The sequence below is a fragment of the Hipposideros armiger genome, unplaced genomic scaffold (assembly GCF_001890085.2).
Source record: "Hipposideros armiger isolate ML-2016 unplaced genomic scaffold, ASM189008v1 scaffold_781, whole genome shotgun sequence".
Classification (NCBI taxonomy): Eukaryota; Metazoa; Chordata; class Mammalia; order Chiroptera; family Hipposideridae; genus Hipposideros; species Hipposideros armiger.
Window position 1 is genome coordinate 516,059 of NW_017732131.1, and position 18,392 is coordinate 534,450.

Consider the following 18,392-nt stretch of genomic DNA (forward strand, 5'->3'; position numbering starts at 1 on the left):
CCCATGTCCAGCCACATTCTGTCCTCTCCCCAGTCAGTCAGAGGTGTGAGGGGCTCAGAAGGGGATGACAGGACATCTCAAAACCCTGTCGCCAGACATGCCTGCACCTGCTGGGCCACCTGAATACACAGAGAACTCCTCTTGGCTTCCTCACTCCAGGCAGAGTTCCTCTTCCCCTGTCCACAGCTAGCAACAAGCATTTAAAACCCTCAGAGACAAGATGTGCTTTTAGCCTGAAGGTCACAGGCTGTAGGATTAGTCCTGTAGCCTTTTGTTCTTGCCTCAGGAAAGACACAGCTGTTCACCCTCCTCCTCCCCAAGACACTTATCTAGGCTTGAGACTATTATTAAGTCATCTCTCAGCTTTCTCTTCTTCAGGCTGCATCCCACCCCTCCTCCCCCGTGGGTATTACATCCTGACCCTGCCCTTCTAAACACCTGTGGCTCACCCTCCACTCCCTCCAAGTTCTCCTCAGGCCTCTGAAATCCTGGGGTCATAAGCAGACTCGGGCACTGCCTCTCTCACCTGGCTGCATCTCCGTAGGACCTGGCAGGGGCTACTACTAATGTCCACCAACCTCCAGGTGCTGGCACCAAGCCCTTCTGGGAGAAAAGTTCCCCTCTGAGCATTCTCCAGCACCCTAAGAACATCAGGAGCCCCTGGGCTGGGTGGTGGGGTGGAAGCGGTAAGGGGGTGCTCAGGCTAAGCAGTTCTCAGCGGGCAGGCGGAGGGAAGGAGGGTGTCAGGCAGAGCTCCTGAGGTCACTCGCCTGCACCACAGAGCTCACCTATTAGAATTCGTGACCATCTGTCAGTAATGCCGGGAAATCAGGAATCACCCACCAAAGCAGGTCTAAGGGGGTGTCAGGGCCTGAAGCCCAATTGGATAGGGCCTCCCTTTCCCAAAGGAATGAAACTAAGTCCTGGCAGGACTCTGCTTCTAGATGGCACCATATAAGGAGGGAACAGATCCCCAGCCCCAGGCAGTATTTGGGGAGCAGGCAGAGACATGGGGTCTGTTCTCCGACTTATTTGGGTATAGTGGGGACTAGTCTGTCGGTGACTTTAAGCTAGCCTGCCAAGGGCAGTGGGGCCAGCCTTCTGGGAAAAGGACCAAGCAAAACATGGGCCAAAATGGGCGGGGGCAGAGGGAGGGGTGCAGAGCACTACAGACAATTCAACACTGGAGGGGAGACCACAGACAGAGACAAAAGATGGCTTACTTTTGAGAGGCGCTTGTGAGACTAAGACCATGCATGCAAAGAGGGTATTTGGGAAATGGTGGAGAAGAAGAGGAAGAACAAGAAATCAAAAGACAAATTCAGGTGGGAAGCCAGTTCCCGCGCCTCCCGGTCCCCCCCAATCCCACTCCACCCCACGACCTGGGAGTCCAGTTGTGAAGAGGAGCTTTTTGAAGGAACATCAAGACAAAGACATCTCCTGCTTCCCAAAGGACTGAGTGGGGAGAAGAAACTCTCTGGGGAGCCGTAAGTAGCCCAGGTCCCCCAGGGCTTACTTCATGCCTATCCTTAGGCAAAGGCCTGGGCGCTCAGGTGGTAACACTGACACACTTGGGAGGAATAGAGGGGCCCTCTCACCATCTTCTTGGCCAGATGAGTATTAAGTGGGTTGTTATCAAAAGAAGGAAGGCCGAAAGCTGGGGCAGAGGTTAAAAACAGCATTCTGCAACATTCCCTGAGGACTCTTTACCTGGCACTACAGTCGTCCCAAATAATGCTCCCTTCTACCCCAAATTTGAAAAAGATAAAAGAGCTAAACAGATGACCCCTCCTGATCCCCAGAGCACCCCTCCTCCAAACCTCAAGGTACATGAGGTTCCCTAGCTCCTAAGGAAAGATCACAGTCGTTATGGAATCATTTTACCAGCACCCGGGGCCTTCTCTGGGCACTTAGCTGAAAAGAGAAAATTTAACTAGGGCCTTCTCCACCCTTGCCTCACTGAGTCAAGACTATCTCTGGGACACTAGGGCCTGTCAATCACATCAGGTCCCTCAGGGAAGGGGTTTTCTACCTCACTGTCCCCCCAACACCCGTGACCCTGCAGCCAGCAAGTACAACAAGCAAGTACAGAGTCCCTGGTGGGAGTCCAGCTCACCTTGGAATTTTTCCCGCCACTCCTGCCGGACTGTGAGGAGCAGCTGCGCTGCACGCCCTGTTCCGGTGTGGACGGAGACTTGTCTGAGGAGTGATCGGAGCCCTTCTCCACCATGGTGTCTCCGTCCGGGTTTTGTGGGGTTGGCGAGCGTGACCGCTTCCGGAGGATGGGGGAGCAGGCCGGCGTGCTACGGTTTGAGTTACTGGCAGTGCTGCAGGGGCAGATGGAGAGAGGGATGGAAAGGGGAGGAGGAGGAAAGAGAGGAAATGAGTTATTGAAGGCCAGAACCGGTCCCAAAGAGCCAGCTCAGGGAGCCAGGGTTAGGGGCCCAGCTACCAACTCACTGCACCTTAATACTGCTGCTGACCAGAAGAGGGCGCTGGTGCCAATGTGAAATGGAAATAGGAATAGGAAGGGGTAAGTAGGGAATTGGACATTTTATTCATCCATCCATCCATCCGTCCATCCATCCATCCATCCGTCCGTCCGTCCATCCATCTGACCCATCTGTCTGCCTATCCAAATATTATTAGAGCCCCGATTATATGCCAAGAACTATCTAGGGAAAAACAGAATTTAATAGCTGAAAGACTCCTTAGTACTTCCAGTACTATCAGCTCATTTTATACATGCTGCAAAACCAATTTTTACATTTTGTTTTGGGGGGGGGTATTTGTTCATGTAAATGATAATAATAATCCTACTTTTCAAAAGCATTCACATACATAGTATTTCACTGGATTCTTAAAACATTCTACCAAGGCAGTCATGACAAATGCTGTAATTCCTATGTAAAAAAATGATGACCAATGCACGGCAAAGCGAAGCTAAGTGTCCTCTGATCACAGAGGATTTAGAAACAAAATGTAGGCCTTCTGACGGGTAACTCACTCACCCCATACTATGTCCTTGTAAGTCATATTGGTTCCTGCTTCTCCTGCCCAGGTAAAGATGAACACAGCAGCAGTTCTCACATTCCCTATGCCCTGCCCCCAAATTCATTTTCAGCAGGTGAGGTGCCTTGTATACCCCCACAGTGCCAAATTCACTTACGGCAAGGCTTACAAGTGGTATAAATGTTCACCATGGCTCTCAGCTTGTGTTCTTAATGGAATAGAAGGAGAAGAAATGAAGAAAGTAAGCGGAGAGGAAATTGAATGCAGTCAAGTTCTAATAGGTGTTTGCGTTGCTCTGAGAGAATGAAGGAAGGAAAGAGAAGTAAAAGGAAAAGGTTAAGTAAGAAAGATACAGGGGAAATGGGAAGGAAAGCAAATGTGAGACTGGGAAGGCAAAGAAGCACAAGAGGAGGCAGAGAAAAAGCCAGGGGTATCCTCTCAAGGACTCAGCAGTCAGAGAGCAGGGTCAGGTTCTGGAGCCCGCCCGGAGGTGGAGCTGAGGCTGTGAAGGCCCTAGGAAGCGCTCTGGGGCCTCATCCCAGCCTTCCCTAAGTGAGAGGAGTGCAGGGTAGGGAACACTGTCATTTGCATAAACATCCCACTGCAACCTCAGGTGTCCCATGGGACCCATTTGCAATGAAAACCATGTCCCTTTCAGCAGAAACTTCCACTTGGGGGGAAGCTTAGAGAAATGGGAAGGAAGCGCCAACACCCAAATCAGCAAGTGAAAGGAAGAAGGCAGTGGGGGCAAGGACAGTGCTCTAACTTTTGGAAGAAAACTGATGGAGAGAGAAAAAGTAAGGAGACCAGAGAAAAGGAAGATAACAAATGGGATCAGAGGATGTATGGAAGCTCGTAAGGCCCAATGTTTTGCTTTATCCCCAAACAATTTAAATTTAGACACTCACTTATAGTACAAATAACAACTGTGGTTTACAAAGAGGCTCTTCAGGTTCTCACCCCATCCACGACACCCTTAATCCTCTGACTCTAAACTCATTCACTACTATAAACCCTGGAGAAAGAAAATCGTGTTCTTTCCCTCAGTTGGAAGGGCCGAGCCTTAGAATGGTGGCAAGAAGACCCTCACACACATCCTCTGGTGGAAACTCCTGAAGGGCAGACTCAGGCGCCCACCTCTCTGGAGTTGCCTCCTTTCTCTTGGGCCAATTTCAACTCATGGCCAAGGACTCCAAGGTTCAAACTGTCTTCTAGGATTACTTTGCTGGAAGAACAGCCAGGAACTGCATCCCTAAACTCAACTAGTTTGCGGAGAGAAGCAGGCAAGGGTGGCTGACACCTAGTATGTGCCCATTCCAGACAGGATGAACCCACAGCTTGGCTTCTGTCTTTCACTTAGATAAGGGACATCTTCACACACGGTGAGCCCAGACTCAGGAATGGAAAGGAGATTCCTTTATCCTTCCTCAAACACGGCATCCTGCCACTAACTGCCTAATGAGGAGGAATTCAAGCAAGGATGGGCAAAACATTCTCACCTAGAGGAAACTCATTCCAACTATCCAAAAGCATACAAATCTCAGACACTCAATGATCAAAATGTCCATGATTTCCTCATCAGCTGACCCTCCATAGGCCACCCAAGATACCCAAAATTCTGCTTTCAACACATCCGTCAAGAAACAACTCACAGTGTCATTTGTCACTTTAAATCTTTGTCCTTATAAGATTGCTGATCATTTGTGTTGTTCTTGAAAATCTCTCCTCTCCCTGGTGACACACACCTCTCCTATTCCTCGTCTTGTCTTGGCGATTGCCTCTCTTGCTACTCTGCATGAAATCTAGTCCTTCTAGAAAGGTGAATCCTTCACTGCCCTAGCCATTTCCTGCTTTCTTTGACTTCAACTCTGCCTAGAAGCAGACAGCTCCTCTACCTGCTCCTGGCTCTGCTCACGCTTGCTGGCTTCAGCCCAACTACCTGCTGCCAAGTGGACATTTCCTCTAAATAGATGTCTCAGGAAAACTTCCGACTGCAAACTGATCCTGCCATCTTTCTTCCCAAACTTCCTCCTACTTCCCGTTCTCAATAGCATTATCATTTCCTGGTCTCTCAGGCGGCAAACCCACCTCTTCCACATCACCCGACAAAAAGTGAGTCACTGAATCCCGTCAGTTCTATTTGTGTACAGCTCCTTACCCCATCCTCCCCTTTTATCCCCAAGGCTATCATTCAGGTTCTCAAAGCCTCTTGCCTAGACTCTTTCCCATAGTCTTCTAAGTGGTATCCTCCATCTCTTTTTCTTCTTCCATACTCATTCACACCTTTGTCATTCGATCCGTCTAAATACAAGCCTGATGGTATCTTTCTGCCTGCCCCCTACCAGCATTCATATTAAAGTCTAAAATCCTCAGAATGGAATTCAAAGTACTCTACTGAAAATAATTTGACACTTATCTATAGTTCAACATTTTTTCTCTCCTAATACTCTCTTAAAGAGTTCCCATGGACCGGCCAAGTGGCACGTTATTTGGGAGTTGGCTTGGGATGCCAGCTGTGAGCATCAGGGCCCAGGTTCAGATCCCACATGAGGGCCAGTGACGCTGCGCCCTCTACAGCTAAGATGGTGAACAACAGCTTGACCTGGAGCTGGGCTGCCATGAGTCGCTGGCAACGGCATAGGCTGCAGTGGGCTGCTGTAAGGTACTGTGAGTGGCTGGCAGCTGGCGTGAGCTGCCAAGAGCCGTTGTCCAGTGGCCGGCGACCGATCTGCCTCAACCCGGAAGAGCGCAATGATCACAATACCAACATGGGCCAGTGAAGCGACGTCCTCCACAACTAGACTGAAGAACAAAAGGACAGCAACTCGTCTGCTCCCCTTCCCCGATTCCCCAACGCTGTTCCTCTCCCCCAATTCCCTAATTAAAAAAAAAAAAATCTTTAAAAAAATTTCTTAAAAAAAAGAGTTTCCATAGTTTAGTCCTACTAATCTTCCCCTGGTTTTCTTAATATGCATTCTTATTCTGCTGCCTCTTGTTTTCTAAAACACAAACTCATTACTTGTACGTGAAGAGCCCTTTCCCTCCATATCACCTCCTGGAGTCTTGTTCATCCTTAAAGACCCATCGCAAATCCTACTTTTGAGTTGATTTTCAAACCCCACCTTCTCCAAAACAGCTTTCTAAATCTCCACCACTGAACTCATTAAAGCACTGAACATATTTTGCCTGGTATTAAAATAAAGACCTAGACACTCCTGAGAGCACACACCTTTGCATCTCCCATATTGCTCAACATGACGCTCTGTAAGTAGTACATGCTCAGTAAACGCCTCCTGAACTGAATCTCATTCTGGTGAAGGTCTTCATACCCATGGCTTTAACAGCCCCCAGTACTATGACATCTCCCAAATCTGTACCTCCAACCTGTTAATATTAATAAAATAGCAAAAAAAATTATGAATGTTAGGAGTTCCTGGCACAGTGCCAATCATTTACTAAGCATTGTCTTATTTAATCTTCCTAACCAACCTATAAAACATTAATGGATATTGTTAGTCCCATTTTTCAGGTGATAAAATTGAATTATTGACTGATTTAAGTGATTCGCCTAAAGTCATACAGATGGGATGGGTACATGCAGGAAAGGGTGTGAAACATAGGCCTATCTGATTATAGAATTTGTTCTCAGAACCAGGTACTCAAAAATGTTTGCTGGTGAATAAACAGAAGTATAAACGGGTAGTTAGGTGCATGGAAAAAAAGAAGGAATCAACTTCCTGCCTCCAGTCTTCAATCTATTCTCTATTTGGCTGTCAAAATGAACTTTCTAGAAAGTAAATTTGCCATTCTTGACCATCCTCCTCCATGGTTCAAGTGCTCTATGGTTTCCGCCCAGTGTCCCCCTCACGCCCAGCCTCATGCTCTGTCTCCACTCTGATCCTTCCCTCTACAAGACGTGTTGGGAGCTATAGTTCCAACTCAGCAAAATCACTACTAGACATGCTAGACTGCTAAAATTCTTTTTAAAATCACCCCATTACTTTATAGATTTGGATGTCCTGATGAGCAAATAAAAGCAATTCCTATGTATCTGAAAGTCATAACCTACAGTATTGTGTCTTTCAAACAAACTCTATGATGTGCCATTAACTTGGCCTGCCACCATTATTAATAATAGTATTGCATTACATTTCAAAATCTTGGGCTCTTCAAAGGGAAGAAAGATACCAATTGGAGGGACTATTGCACTAAGATCCCCTTCCAGAGTTTAGAATTAACACATCCAACTCTTAACGTCACTTATAAGAAACCTGAAAAATAGAGAGGTTACGTGCCTGGCCAAGGTAGTACGACTTCATATCTGGATCTTCCATTCCACAAATATTTACTGAGCACCTGGTATAATGATAGGCATTCAAGTTCACGATGGTGAGTAAGAAAGGATCCTGGTGCTTGGAACGTTACAGTCAGGAAGAGCTAGACATGTATTCCTCTCATTTCAATATAAGCACTGAGTGGTGTGATAGGAGAGAGAAAGGGAATCTTAGCCAGTCTCTAGGGATCACAAAAGGCTTCCTTGTGGATATTGCACTTGAGACTTGAGCTGGATTCCGAAAAATGTGTTAGAGTTAGCCAGGTGAAGTGCACGGTAGTAGGAGGGAAGAGAATGTTCCCAAAAACAAAACAAACGAACAAAAAACAGCAGCAGTATGAACAAAGGTGTTAAGGCCCTAAATAGCATGAAATACACAAAGCATTACAGGAAACTGTGTGTTACTGAAGCATAACAGGCTTAAACTGATGCTTAAGAGATTCCTGTAATCAACTCTCCCCAATAAAAGGTCCACTGAGACCCCACCAGCCACCTGTAACCCACTGCAGGGGGCCCCAGACGTCATTCACTTCCCATCCATCCTTTTTTTTTTTTAAAGATTTTATTGGGGAATTAGCAGAGGGGAACAATGTTGGGGAATTGGGGAAGGGGAACAGACAAGTTATTGTTCTTCAATATTTGTTGTGGAGGGTGCCAGTCGCCATCTGGCTGCCCGTCGGCAGCTCATGGCCTCTAAGCTCAAGGTGCTGTGTTCAGTCTTAGTTGCGGGTGGACATAGCCACCATCCCATGCGGGAGTTAAACCTGGCAGCCTTGTTGTTAAGAGCACACGCTCTATCCACTGAGCAATCCGGGTGGCAGCTCAGCTCAAGGTGCCGAGTTCGGTCTTAACTGCGGGTGGGCGTAGCCCACATCGAATAGGCAATCTTGTTGTTACACCAGCTGAGCCATCCTGCCACCTGTTGGCAGCTCAGCGACAGCTCAGCTCGGGCGCAACGTCACTAGCCCATGTGGGAACCGAGCCAGCGGCCCTGTTGCTCAGAGCTCGCACTCTTAAGCCAACTCTTAACCAACTGAGCCACTTGGCCGGCCCCATCCATCCTATTTTTAAGACCTCCAACAAAGACTATTTCACTCCTCTCCTGGTTACCTTGCTAAAAAATTGTGCTTCCTTAAGTCTGACCACAATACCTCATGCTACGGTTTTATCCTACTTCCTTTAATGAGGTCTGGCTTAAGATCTTGAAAAGCAGGGATCTATGAAATGAGGACAAAGGCTTCCCCGGCCTTTTGCAGTGACTCTCTTTGCAGCATCTCCCACGCCCACTCCAGACATGGGAACCACCACACTGCTTTGCTTGGCTTTCTTTTCCCATCCTCTGCCTGCTGTGGTCCAGTGAGCACAGGTAGATTTTGTCAGCAAGCCAGCTCCCTGGTCAGCCACCCATACATTGTTCAGAACCCTGAGCAGAACAAAATAGTTAGATGGTGTTCCAGTGTTCCTCATTCAAGTTACCTTGTTTGCCTTTAAAGAAATCAATCATTTCTGCCCTAGAGATTGCAAACTATGTACCTGCCGCTCTCCACCCCTGCGCCTCCACCTCTCAGGTTACAGCACCTCCTTTCCCACTCTTTCACCACCGTGCTCCACTGCCCTGGCTCATTCCCAATCAGATTCCCACCCCTCCTCCCCGGCCCTGGACACTTCATGTTCACGTTATTGTTTCCCCTAAGTCCAGTCTGGCAATGACCTGGATGATCGAAGGTACAGCTCTAATCGTTTCAGTACCAGGGCATTGGACATTTTTTTGTTTGTTTTTAAGGACTGCCTGACACATTCCAGGGCATCCCGACCTAATAGAAAAAACATTTAATTACAAATTTACAAAGCCAGTTTCAAATGAAACATTTGTTTCTGAGTGCCAGCTTGGGCCCTACAGGGTCAGGATTAATTGCGAGTCTATGGTGTCAGCAGGCTCAGGTTTGAGTCTGAGCTCTACCACTTGCCAAGTGACCTTGGCCTCTAGGCTTCATTTTTCTTATCGGACAAATGTGAGATGCTAACACTTATCTCATAGAACTAGTGCATTAAGTGAAATAACATAAGTAAAATATTTAGTGCAGTGCCTGATACATAATGAATGCTCAGTAAGTATTACGAGGTGCTATTACTATTATTACAAAGGTTTTTGTTCCTCTCTGTAAAATGTGGAATAAGCATCCTTGCCGTCTTTCCTCCCAAGCATTACTTCCCACAGTGGGGACCAAATCCACCTGGGGTGCTTTCTTAAAGGGCAGAATCCCAGATCCACCCCCACTCAATTAATGACCATTTCCAGGGGATGGTCTTACAATCTGCATTTTAAAAACAGCACTATAGCAGACTCTGATGCACTTTAAAATTTCACAGCCACTGTTCCCAAGGACTAATCTTATAAGTATGAAGGGATAAGCGATATATCTGCCCCAAATGATGGAAACCTGCCCATAACTCTGAGTGTATCAGCTGTTAAGTGTCTACCAGGTAGGTGGACTTACTGGAAAAGAAAAATCCATTGAACTGGCCATAGAAACACAAATGGAGAAGAACCAGGAGTTGATGGGGGAGTGGGCACGAAGATGTGATTCTCAAGGTAAGGCTACAACTCAGTCAGTACCAGATGGAACAATGTCACCTTCTTTTGGTGTCGAAGCCTGACAATTATCATTAGAGCCCACGCCCACCGCCATATTACAAGCACCTGATCCCTCCCTGCCTTCAATAGCATCTAGTTAAAGCCGATTCTGATATCTAGTGGTCCCTAATTCCTAACAGATGATTACCCTGTTATCCAGCTATGCACCTCACATCCCCATGCCAATTCTGAAGATTCATCCATAATCCTCCTCAGTTCTTTATAATAGCACTGCAAATATCCATGCGAATTAGCTAGCTCTACTTTGAATTTTCCCATAGCACACGCTCAAGTGTCTGATATAGAATGACCACAGGTGTATTTACATAATATTTGCATGAAATTTACATGCTGCCTGCAAATGCCTCCATGAGGTCTGTCCACATAAATGGTTCCAAATTCAGAGTTTACTAGCCCTCTCTGAGAATGGTTGTTTTTCAGTTCCTCTCTCCATTTCTGCTTGTCACTTGGCAGTGTCTCTATACCCTCATAAAACCACACCACGGTAGGTAGGAAGAACAAACACAACTAGAACTTTGTAGAGGGGGAAAATGGCCCAATCACAAATTCCAGCAGGACCCCAAATTCCCCTTGGACCCTACTCCTTAGAGAGCAAAATACCACGTCACTTAATAAAAATGTCTTCCTAGGCCTGCTTCACTCTTTGTTATAATGACCTGAGCTCCTGGTCTTGGCCCCTTTACCCATGAAAATAAAACCACTGTCTCAAGAACCCAAGAGATGACTGGTGCAGAGAGAGTTGAAGGGCTTGTCCAGTCCAATCCTCTCACTATTATGGATGGGAAGCACAGGTCCAAGGAGATGTCATGACTGTCCACCAAGGGGTTAACAGGCAGCTGGACATCTCACTGCCCAGGCCTAGGGTGCTTGACAACGCAAATCTCATTGGGTCCCCCCCCACACACACACACACTCTTTAGGATACTAGATGGGCTGGGGGCGGGGGTGTTGAAAGGATGAGAAATGCAGTATTGTCCCCTCTAAGAGGAGCTCCCCATGACTAGTTATGGAACCCACTCTTTGTGGGCCTATCATTGGAATCTATACACCTGGTGGCATCTCTACCATTGGGTCTAGTTCCTTCTCTAAGGGAGGAAGCTGCCAATTTGTATAGTATGTCCAACTGTGATTACCTAGTTGAAGAAAGGGGCCAAACATCTTCTAGGAGATGCTTTTTGTTCTTGCTTTTTTTTTGATGGCATAGAGGTTCTCTTCCCAACTTATGTTAAGGCAGAGTCTCGGCTTGGTCCCAGCATGCCACACTTTGGCCTGGATGTAGCAGCACATTATGTTTCAGCAAAGGGCGGGAGAGGAAAGGGCTTCCAGAATAATGCCTTTCTTTCCTATCACAGTTCATACAATGCCAACTGCAGAGCTTGACATAGAACGGGAGCAAGACTTTGACAGACATGAACATCTTGGACGCACTCCTCTGTCTGGGTAACTTACTGAAATTCCCTAGGGGCTTTCCAAGTTGGGACTTTGAGTCAAATACACAGGATGTTCAGTGACAGGTTCTGTCTCTCCTGAAACAGGTTCTGTCTGTCCTGAAATTTGGAACCAAGAAGGTAGAACTAGACTGTTGCCAGATAATACCACTGGCAGAGAAGACAACTTACAAATGGAAGACTGACAGTTCTCCAGACTCACTAACAATTCACTGATACATCCAAACATTGGCCTACAGCATCCACACTGGCCCAGGCCCCACCTTCTCTCCGCACTCTGTCCCTCACTGGTCCGTCCCCATCTCTGTAGGTATTGTGTAGATAATTAAAGGTACTTCCTATGGCCAACAAGCTCCACTTACTCATTCCACTTTCCCTATCTTGCTCAAGTATCTATGGAAAGTTAAAAAAAAAATTTTTTTATTTTTTTAATCTTGCAAGGGTAATAACGAAAGATGGCAGAGACCATCCAAAACATTCACATCCACCTGACTAATGGATACCTAGATACGTTCTCATTAGGGAATCTACTGAAGCTTGGAAGGAATTACTTGTTGTGGGGGAAAGTCCGAGCTAGCAATGGCTTCAGTTGTTGATGAATTTATTAATTGACCAATTAACGTCAAGTCAAGATCTGCAGAGGTCTTCGGCCAAGCAGAGCAAAGCAGAACTTCAGTTACCCTTCTCCTGGTGTGCTCAGTTAGAGAGGTGATGGGTGGAAGGCTGGAGACAGGGCAACAGCTGTTTGTCTTTCCTACTCAAGTCCAAAAGGGGTCCCTCATCACAACGCTGGGTCCTCCATCTGTCCTACTCCCCCGCTCCCTGGCTTTCCTGGCAGCTTCTGTTCAGCCCCGAGTTTGGAATTCAGTCCAGGAACAGGCATGACAAACACTATTTTTCATTTCCATGGAGACCAGGGCCTGCAATAAAACCAGGACTCCATGCCTCAAATGCCAAAACAGCCTGACCCACTTTTCCCCCTTCCTACAAAAACAAAATGAGTTTGTTTGGGTCCTGTGAGAGCTGACGGAAAAGCCAGAGCTCCTGTTATCTCTCTGGACATTTTGAAGAGGAACAAATTCTGATAACCTTTGAAAACTCAGTTGACGCTACAGAACCACTGTGAGAAGTCAGACATGAATTGTTTTAATCAAAGGACTCACTGGCTACACCAAATCCATTCTGCGTCCTTGTTCTAACCTTCTGGAGAGAAAGGTTCATATCCCCTTACAGATGTACTTATTGACCGGAGCCAGAGATCCAACTCTTGGAATGCAAACTTGGGGGAACTGTTTCCTCAACTTCATCTTCTATTGCTTTCTCCCTCACTCTATTCTGGCCTCCTTGGGCCTTTCTGTTCCTTAAACACAGCCAATATATCCCTGTGTCAGAATCTTTGAACTTGTTGGTCCCTCTGCCTGGAACTCACTCTAGAGCTTTGAACTCTGGTTCCTTTTTGATGTTGAAGCTCAAATGTCACCTCCCTGGAGTCGCCTGTCTCAAAGGACCACTCCATCTAAAGTGGCCTCCTTGTCCCCAGGCAAACAATCATTACTGTGTGGTTCCCCCGTATCTCTAGTACAATGACTGGCACACACAGGGGTCATAGATTTATATTGCACGAATAAAGGAATGAGCTCTTTTCAAAGCCGTTCGTTCCATTTTTTGTACACTTGGATATTTCTTTCTTAAGTCTGTCCCAAATCTGCCTTCTTTGAATGCCAGGCCATTAGTTCTTATTATGACTTCCGGATCCATGCAAGCTAAAATATGACACCAATTCCAGACTCCTTGCTGGCCTGATCACTTTGTCTATATCTGAGTTTAAATTCTGAGCTGTTCTGTGCCCTTGAGGAAAATCGCTTTATCTTTTTGTGCACCTGTGTTCTTTGTCTGGTGAATGATCACAACCTACCTTAATCAGGGTGAGGGGCAGAATCTTAAAAAAAAAAAAACCCTAGTTAGTGCATTGCCAAAGTAAAGACTTCCTATAATTGCTCGTAGAATGGAAAAAAAAAAAAGTGTTAGAAGTAGGAAGCGAATTCCCAGTTAGGAAACTGAATCCTGTTTCTAAATTTTGTCCTTTCCGCATGGCAAGGGATGGGAATATAGAGTATTGCTATTCCCATCGTCAGCTAGTCCTTACTTCCACAGAGCTGGGAGGGGAAGTTAAGATGATGATGCTACGATGAAGCAGATGATACTACAATTAAACATAGGTAAGCTTACTGGTATTGTACAATTTCCTTTCCCTGAGATCCTTTACAACAAGACAAATCCCTAACATTTGGGAGATGGTCCTGCTGGGTTTGTAGGCAGTGTTGGCTGAACTGACCTATCATAACTGCCTGTCATTTGGAAGGGACCTTAGTGGTCATGTAACCCAACTTCCCACCTGGTGCAGGAATTCCCTCTGGAAGGCCCTGACAACAGTCACCATGCCTCTGCTTCAGATTTCCAATCAGAAGGCACTTACTAGGTGGCTGCATACACGTTTGAACAGCTCTAAAAGGACTTTTAAGTGCCACGGTCCTTATTTCTCCAAGAGTCTCAGTGATCATTATCCACCCAGGTCTCTGAGCTTTACAGTCTTTAAATATTAAGCTACACTTGCTGATTTGATGTCATTGAACACGCATTTACTGAGCATCTATGATGTGCCTCCAACTTCATGATATTCACCTCAAGGGCCCCATACAGCAGCAACTGTGCAGCGACTATGTCATGGTTCTTCGTAGATACACAAAGATTAAATATACAATACTAAACATGATATCGGGCACAAAGTAGGGACTTAATGCTTTTAAACTTGACTCGCTATCAATCTCAGCCTAAGTAATTCAGAAGCCTCAATGCTCGGGAGAACTGGACCTTGTGGAAACAGAAAAGGTGCTAAGCTACTCCAGGAAGCCCCTTCCTTGAAAGGGATCTCCAAACACTGGAAGGCCACAAACCACTGGAACAGGGCACGGAGTTAAGCTGAATAGAACTTCCAGCTTCTTCAATGTTTGCTCTTCAGCTCCCCCATGCTCCTCTTCCTGCCCCCAGCAAGAGAAATGTTGCTACTAAAACTGTAAGGAAATTGTGCAGGATGCATCCACCCAACAAACAGCTGAAGAGGGCACGTTCTGTGCCAGGTAATATTCTAGGCTTTAGGGATACAGCCTCTACCCCTAAGGAACTCAAAATCTGGCTGGGGAGACAGACATGTAATTAACTAACACCATGGAATAAGAGCTATTTAGATTCAATAAAAATATCTCCCCTCACCACCTGTCAAGGAAGCCAGGCAGTCCTGACTCAGCCCCTTCCCTTTGAAAGGTCTGGGGGAAAGCCACACCTCTCTGAGCTTCAGCTTTTATCATGCGAGAAGAATGAGTGTAAATGCTGCCTAACCCCCACAAAGATGCCAGAGGATGACAAAGAGGTACAAAGGATACACTGTGAACTGCTGAGAGCACTAGCTTCTCACAGACAAGAGGGATTCACATCTAAATTAGGCAAAGGATCCAGAAACAAGATCCAGGCAGTCTGGGCCCCTCATTAATTCAACATCCCCAGCTTTCCGTCTGGTCAGGGCCACCCCACCTCAGGCACCAGGCAACGGTCCTAGCCAGACTGTCGGACTAAGGGGTGCGTAGGATGTAGGAGGAGAGGTAAACAGCATTCAGTACACCCTTCTTCCCCTCATGTCACTCCTCCCTAACCTCATTATTGGAGCCAAGTATATGGCTTGACCCCTTCCAGACCCCTATGGATTCAAACCTAGTTCTGACTTACTTTTCTGCTAGAGATCAAACAGAAACAGGGCAAAGAATAACCATTATGTTAAAATCACAGACATTTTAGAACACAGGACTGTAAGAGGTCAGCCAATCTGCCTGGCTGCAGGCAAATATCTAAGTCACCCAAGAGAGGCTTTTCCCTAATTTAAAATACATTAAGGACACAAAACTACAGGGCTTCCCTTTGTGACCCTACTCACTATCTCCTGATACCATCAGGAAGTTCCTGATGATCAAAACAAAAACCTGTTATAATGCACTTAATACCACTGTCTTTTATTCCAGCTTTCCCAGACTTGAGGTCACTGCATTAGCTATATAACTCCTCCTCTGCTCCATCCATGTTTCTTTAGGTGGAATGATTCTAATTCCCCAAACTTATTTTCATAAGTTAAAAATCATTTCACCTACAACATCTCCACCCAATTTTTGTTTAGATTATACCTTAAGAGACACTAAAGTAATTAAATGATGGTGTAACTCATTTCATCTTTGGACAACTCTTTTTATTTTAAGCTTAAACTGTTTCCTATTGCTTCCTACCAAAGGTCCAATTTCTATCCCCTTGGCAGCCATAGAATAAATCTAATTCCCGTTCCACATGCAATTTAACATGGCTTTCATGTTCCCTCAGTCTTTTCTCTTCCAGACTTGCTGGTCCCTCCAGCCATCCCTCACACAGCATGGCTTTGGGTCCCTCGGCCACTGGGTTCACTCTCCTCTGAATGAATCCAATTCATCTCAATCCTGCTTGAACTGTGGAGCCCAGAAATGGTTGTAATACTGCAGAGAAGTGCTGTGATGAGCCCAGAATAGGGCAGAACCACCACCCCATGTGCTTTGGAAATCAGAGTGCAAACATATATTTTGTTTGAGTCATCTGAATTGGGGGAATCTGAAATTAGTCACTGTTCTGAATCTCTGGCTACAGCCTACAGGCTAAGGGGAGTGCATGCATGTGTAATGTATGGATGTACATCCCTACAAGGAACACCCCCACACTTGTTCCCCCAACCAGACAAACCCAAGTTCCGGTGGGATGATGAAGAATTCACCCAGCTCTCATCCGAACTCACATAGTACTACAATTCTGAATGTTTATATGAATATACCCAGGCTAGATGCAAAACCACAACCCTTAGAGATTCTCTTATCTGGAGATGTCAAGTCCTTAGCAAATGTTTTCCCTCCTTCTAGTCCAAACATTTGTTCCTTGGACCCTTACTGCCTAACTTACAGATAAACTGAGGTTTTGCCTGACTGGCAAAGAGCGATACTGTGAGGTTCTGAGGTCATTAGGAAAACTGAATCCACCCCTGTCTTGTCTGTAACCAGGAATAGAAGGGTACATGTGCAAACACGTGTATAGTGAAGGCTGCCTGCACCCTTCACATTTTTCTAAGGAGGTCTCAGGTGATCACCAGGACTTTCTAATCAGGATTATCTATTTCCGGGGTCAGCAAACTATAACCCACAGGTCAATCCAGCCCGCCACCTGTTTTTGTATGACCCATGAGCTGAGAATGGTCTTTACATTTTTAAATACTGGGGAGAAATATCCTGTGACATGTGAAAATTATATAAAATATGAATTTCAGAGTTCATAATAAAGTTTTATTGGGAATCCAGCCACGCTCATTTATTCATATATTGTCTCTATGGCTGCTTCCACTGCATAAAGCAAAGTTGAGTTGCTGCAACAGAGACAGCCTGGCTTACAAAACCTAAAATATTTACTGTCTGGTCCTTTAGAGAGCCAGTTGCCAACCCCTGGTCTAACAAGATAAGGCCTTGAAATGGTCTTTATTGTGAGCCTGCTTCTCTTCGGGTCGAGTTGGGGAGGAGGGTGTCTTGTGTCCCACAGACAAGGAACCTTGTTTGATGGCTCCACAAGTTGAGGAAGGGGCTGCAGGCTTGCTCCTGCCTGCAGAGGACATTTGTAGAGCCACGAAAGAGAGGAGTTTTTTGTATGTAGGACGATAAAAGTTCCCATTTCTTCATTCTCTCCCAATGGGGTACTACTTTCCATGGCCTTGACACTGACACTCTCCTGCTACAAGAAGCTAGCTCCCAAAAACGTCCCTTTCTTCTTCCCTTATTCCAAGGCCAGCTTTTTCCACCCTGGTCCTACACTTCTTTGACCTGCGGAGTACTATCCGAGGTGAAGGAGAAAACACGCACACTGCTCAAGGCTCGCTGGGGAGAGAGGAAAAGCAGGAAGCAGAGGAGCCAGGAATGTCCACAGAAGCACAGTTTGCTAGCAAGTGTCAGAGAGAGAAGTTAAGAAGCAAAGATCCCTTTCCCCACCCCTGGGTGGGCAAATGTGGCCGAGCGAGTCTCCAGGGAGACAGAGAGCTCTAAGTTCGACCCAACCCCTCTACTTGCCTAAATCAAGCAAATAACTCACAATGCAAGGAGGTGTGGGGGTGTAAGGACCAGCCACCCAACTATCTGTTGTCTGAAAACACATGGCAAATCTCTGAGCCAAATGCCGGCTAAGCCAAAGAATAAACAAATCCCTTTATTTCCCTGAGACAGGAGCTATCAACTTCCCCTCTCACCCTCTCCTGCCACTAGCCAGCTCCATCTGTCCCACCCAGAAACAGTATCTGTCCATCTCTGAGAGGATGGCCTGCCTTATAACCCTCCAGCCTGTACCCTCCCTTGCTAATCCCTACTCTGGTCACCTCTCCCCCACCCAGGGCACCCCCAGAGTTAGTGGGTAGGTGGAGAACAGGAGCACATGGTCTGTCCACACCTCCCCCAGAAGCTTCGGCCAACTCTCCATGACGCACTACTAATTCAATCCTCTGCCTTCTTTCCTCCAAAGTAGAGGACCCTGAATGAGTCTTGCTGGCCAAGGGAACCCCATCGGCCCCAACCCAACTCCTGCCTCCACCGGACCTGGACCCACGCCTCAGTGCTCCAAAGCTCAGCTCAAGTGGTGCTACTACGAAGGAGACAAGAAAGGAGGAGAGAAAGGAAAGAATGTGGCATCTCTGCAGCATGATATCACACAGGCTGCTTTCGGATCCCCCAACACAGAACAGAAGCAAACAACATGGACTCCGGATTTACTCTGCCTCGGCAGCTCTGAGCAGCTTGTGCCAGCTGGGAAAACCACCCAGTCAGACAGCTAGGTCCTCGCTACACCCCCC

The 18,392-nt window shown here is 46.5% G+C and overlaps 1 protein-coding gene across 20 annotated transcripts in view; it reads right to left on the reverse strand.

Annotated features, from left to right (window-relative positions):
• Window positions 1-18,392, reverse strand: part of GRAMD1B (GRAM domain containing 1B) — a 253,091-nt gene that overhangs the window by 45,045 nt on the left and 189,654 nt on the right. For 13 of the 20 annotated variants that reach the window (XM_019628340.1, XM_019628330.1, XM_019628334.1 and 10 more), the window contains 2 exons: window positions 2,117-2,327; window positions 1,224-1,244 (listed from right to left, as the gene is read on the reverse strand). In XM_019628340.1, the coding sequence (XP_019483885.1) occupies window positions 1,224-1,244; window positions 2,117-2,327 (232 nt within the window). The remainder of the gene's footprint in view (window positions 1-1,223; window positions 1,245-2,116; window positions 2,328-18,392) is intronic. The other 7 variants (XM_019628339.1, XM_019628333.1, XM_019628335.1 and 4 more) reach the window with 1 other exon arrangement.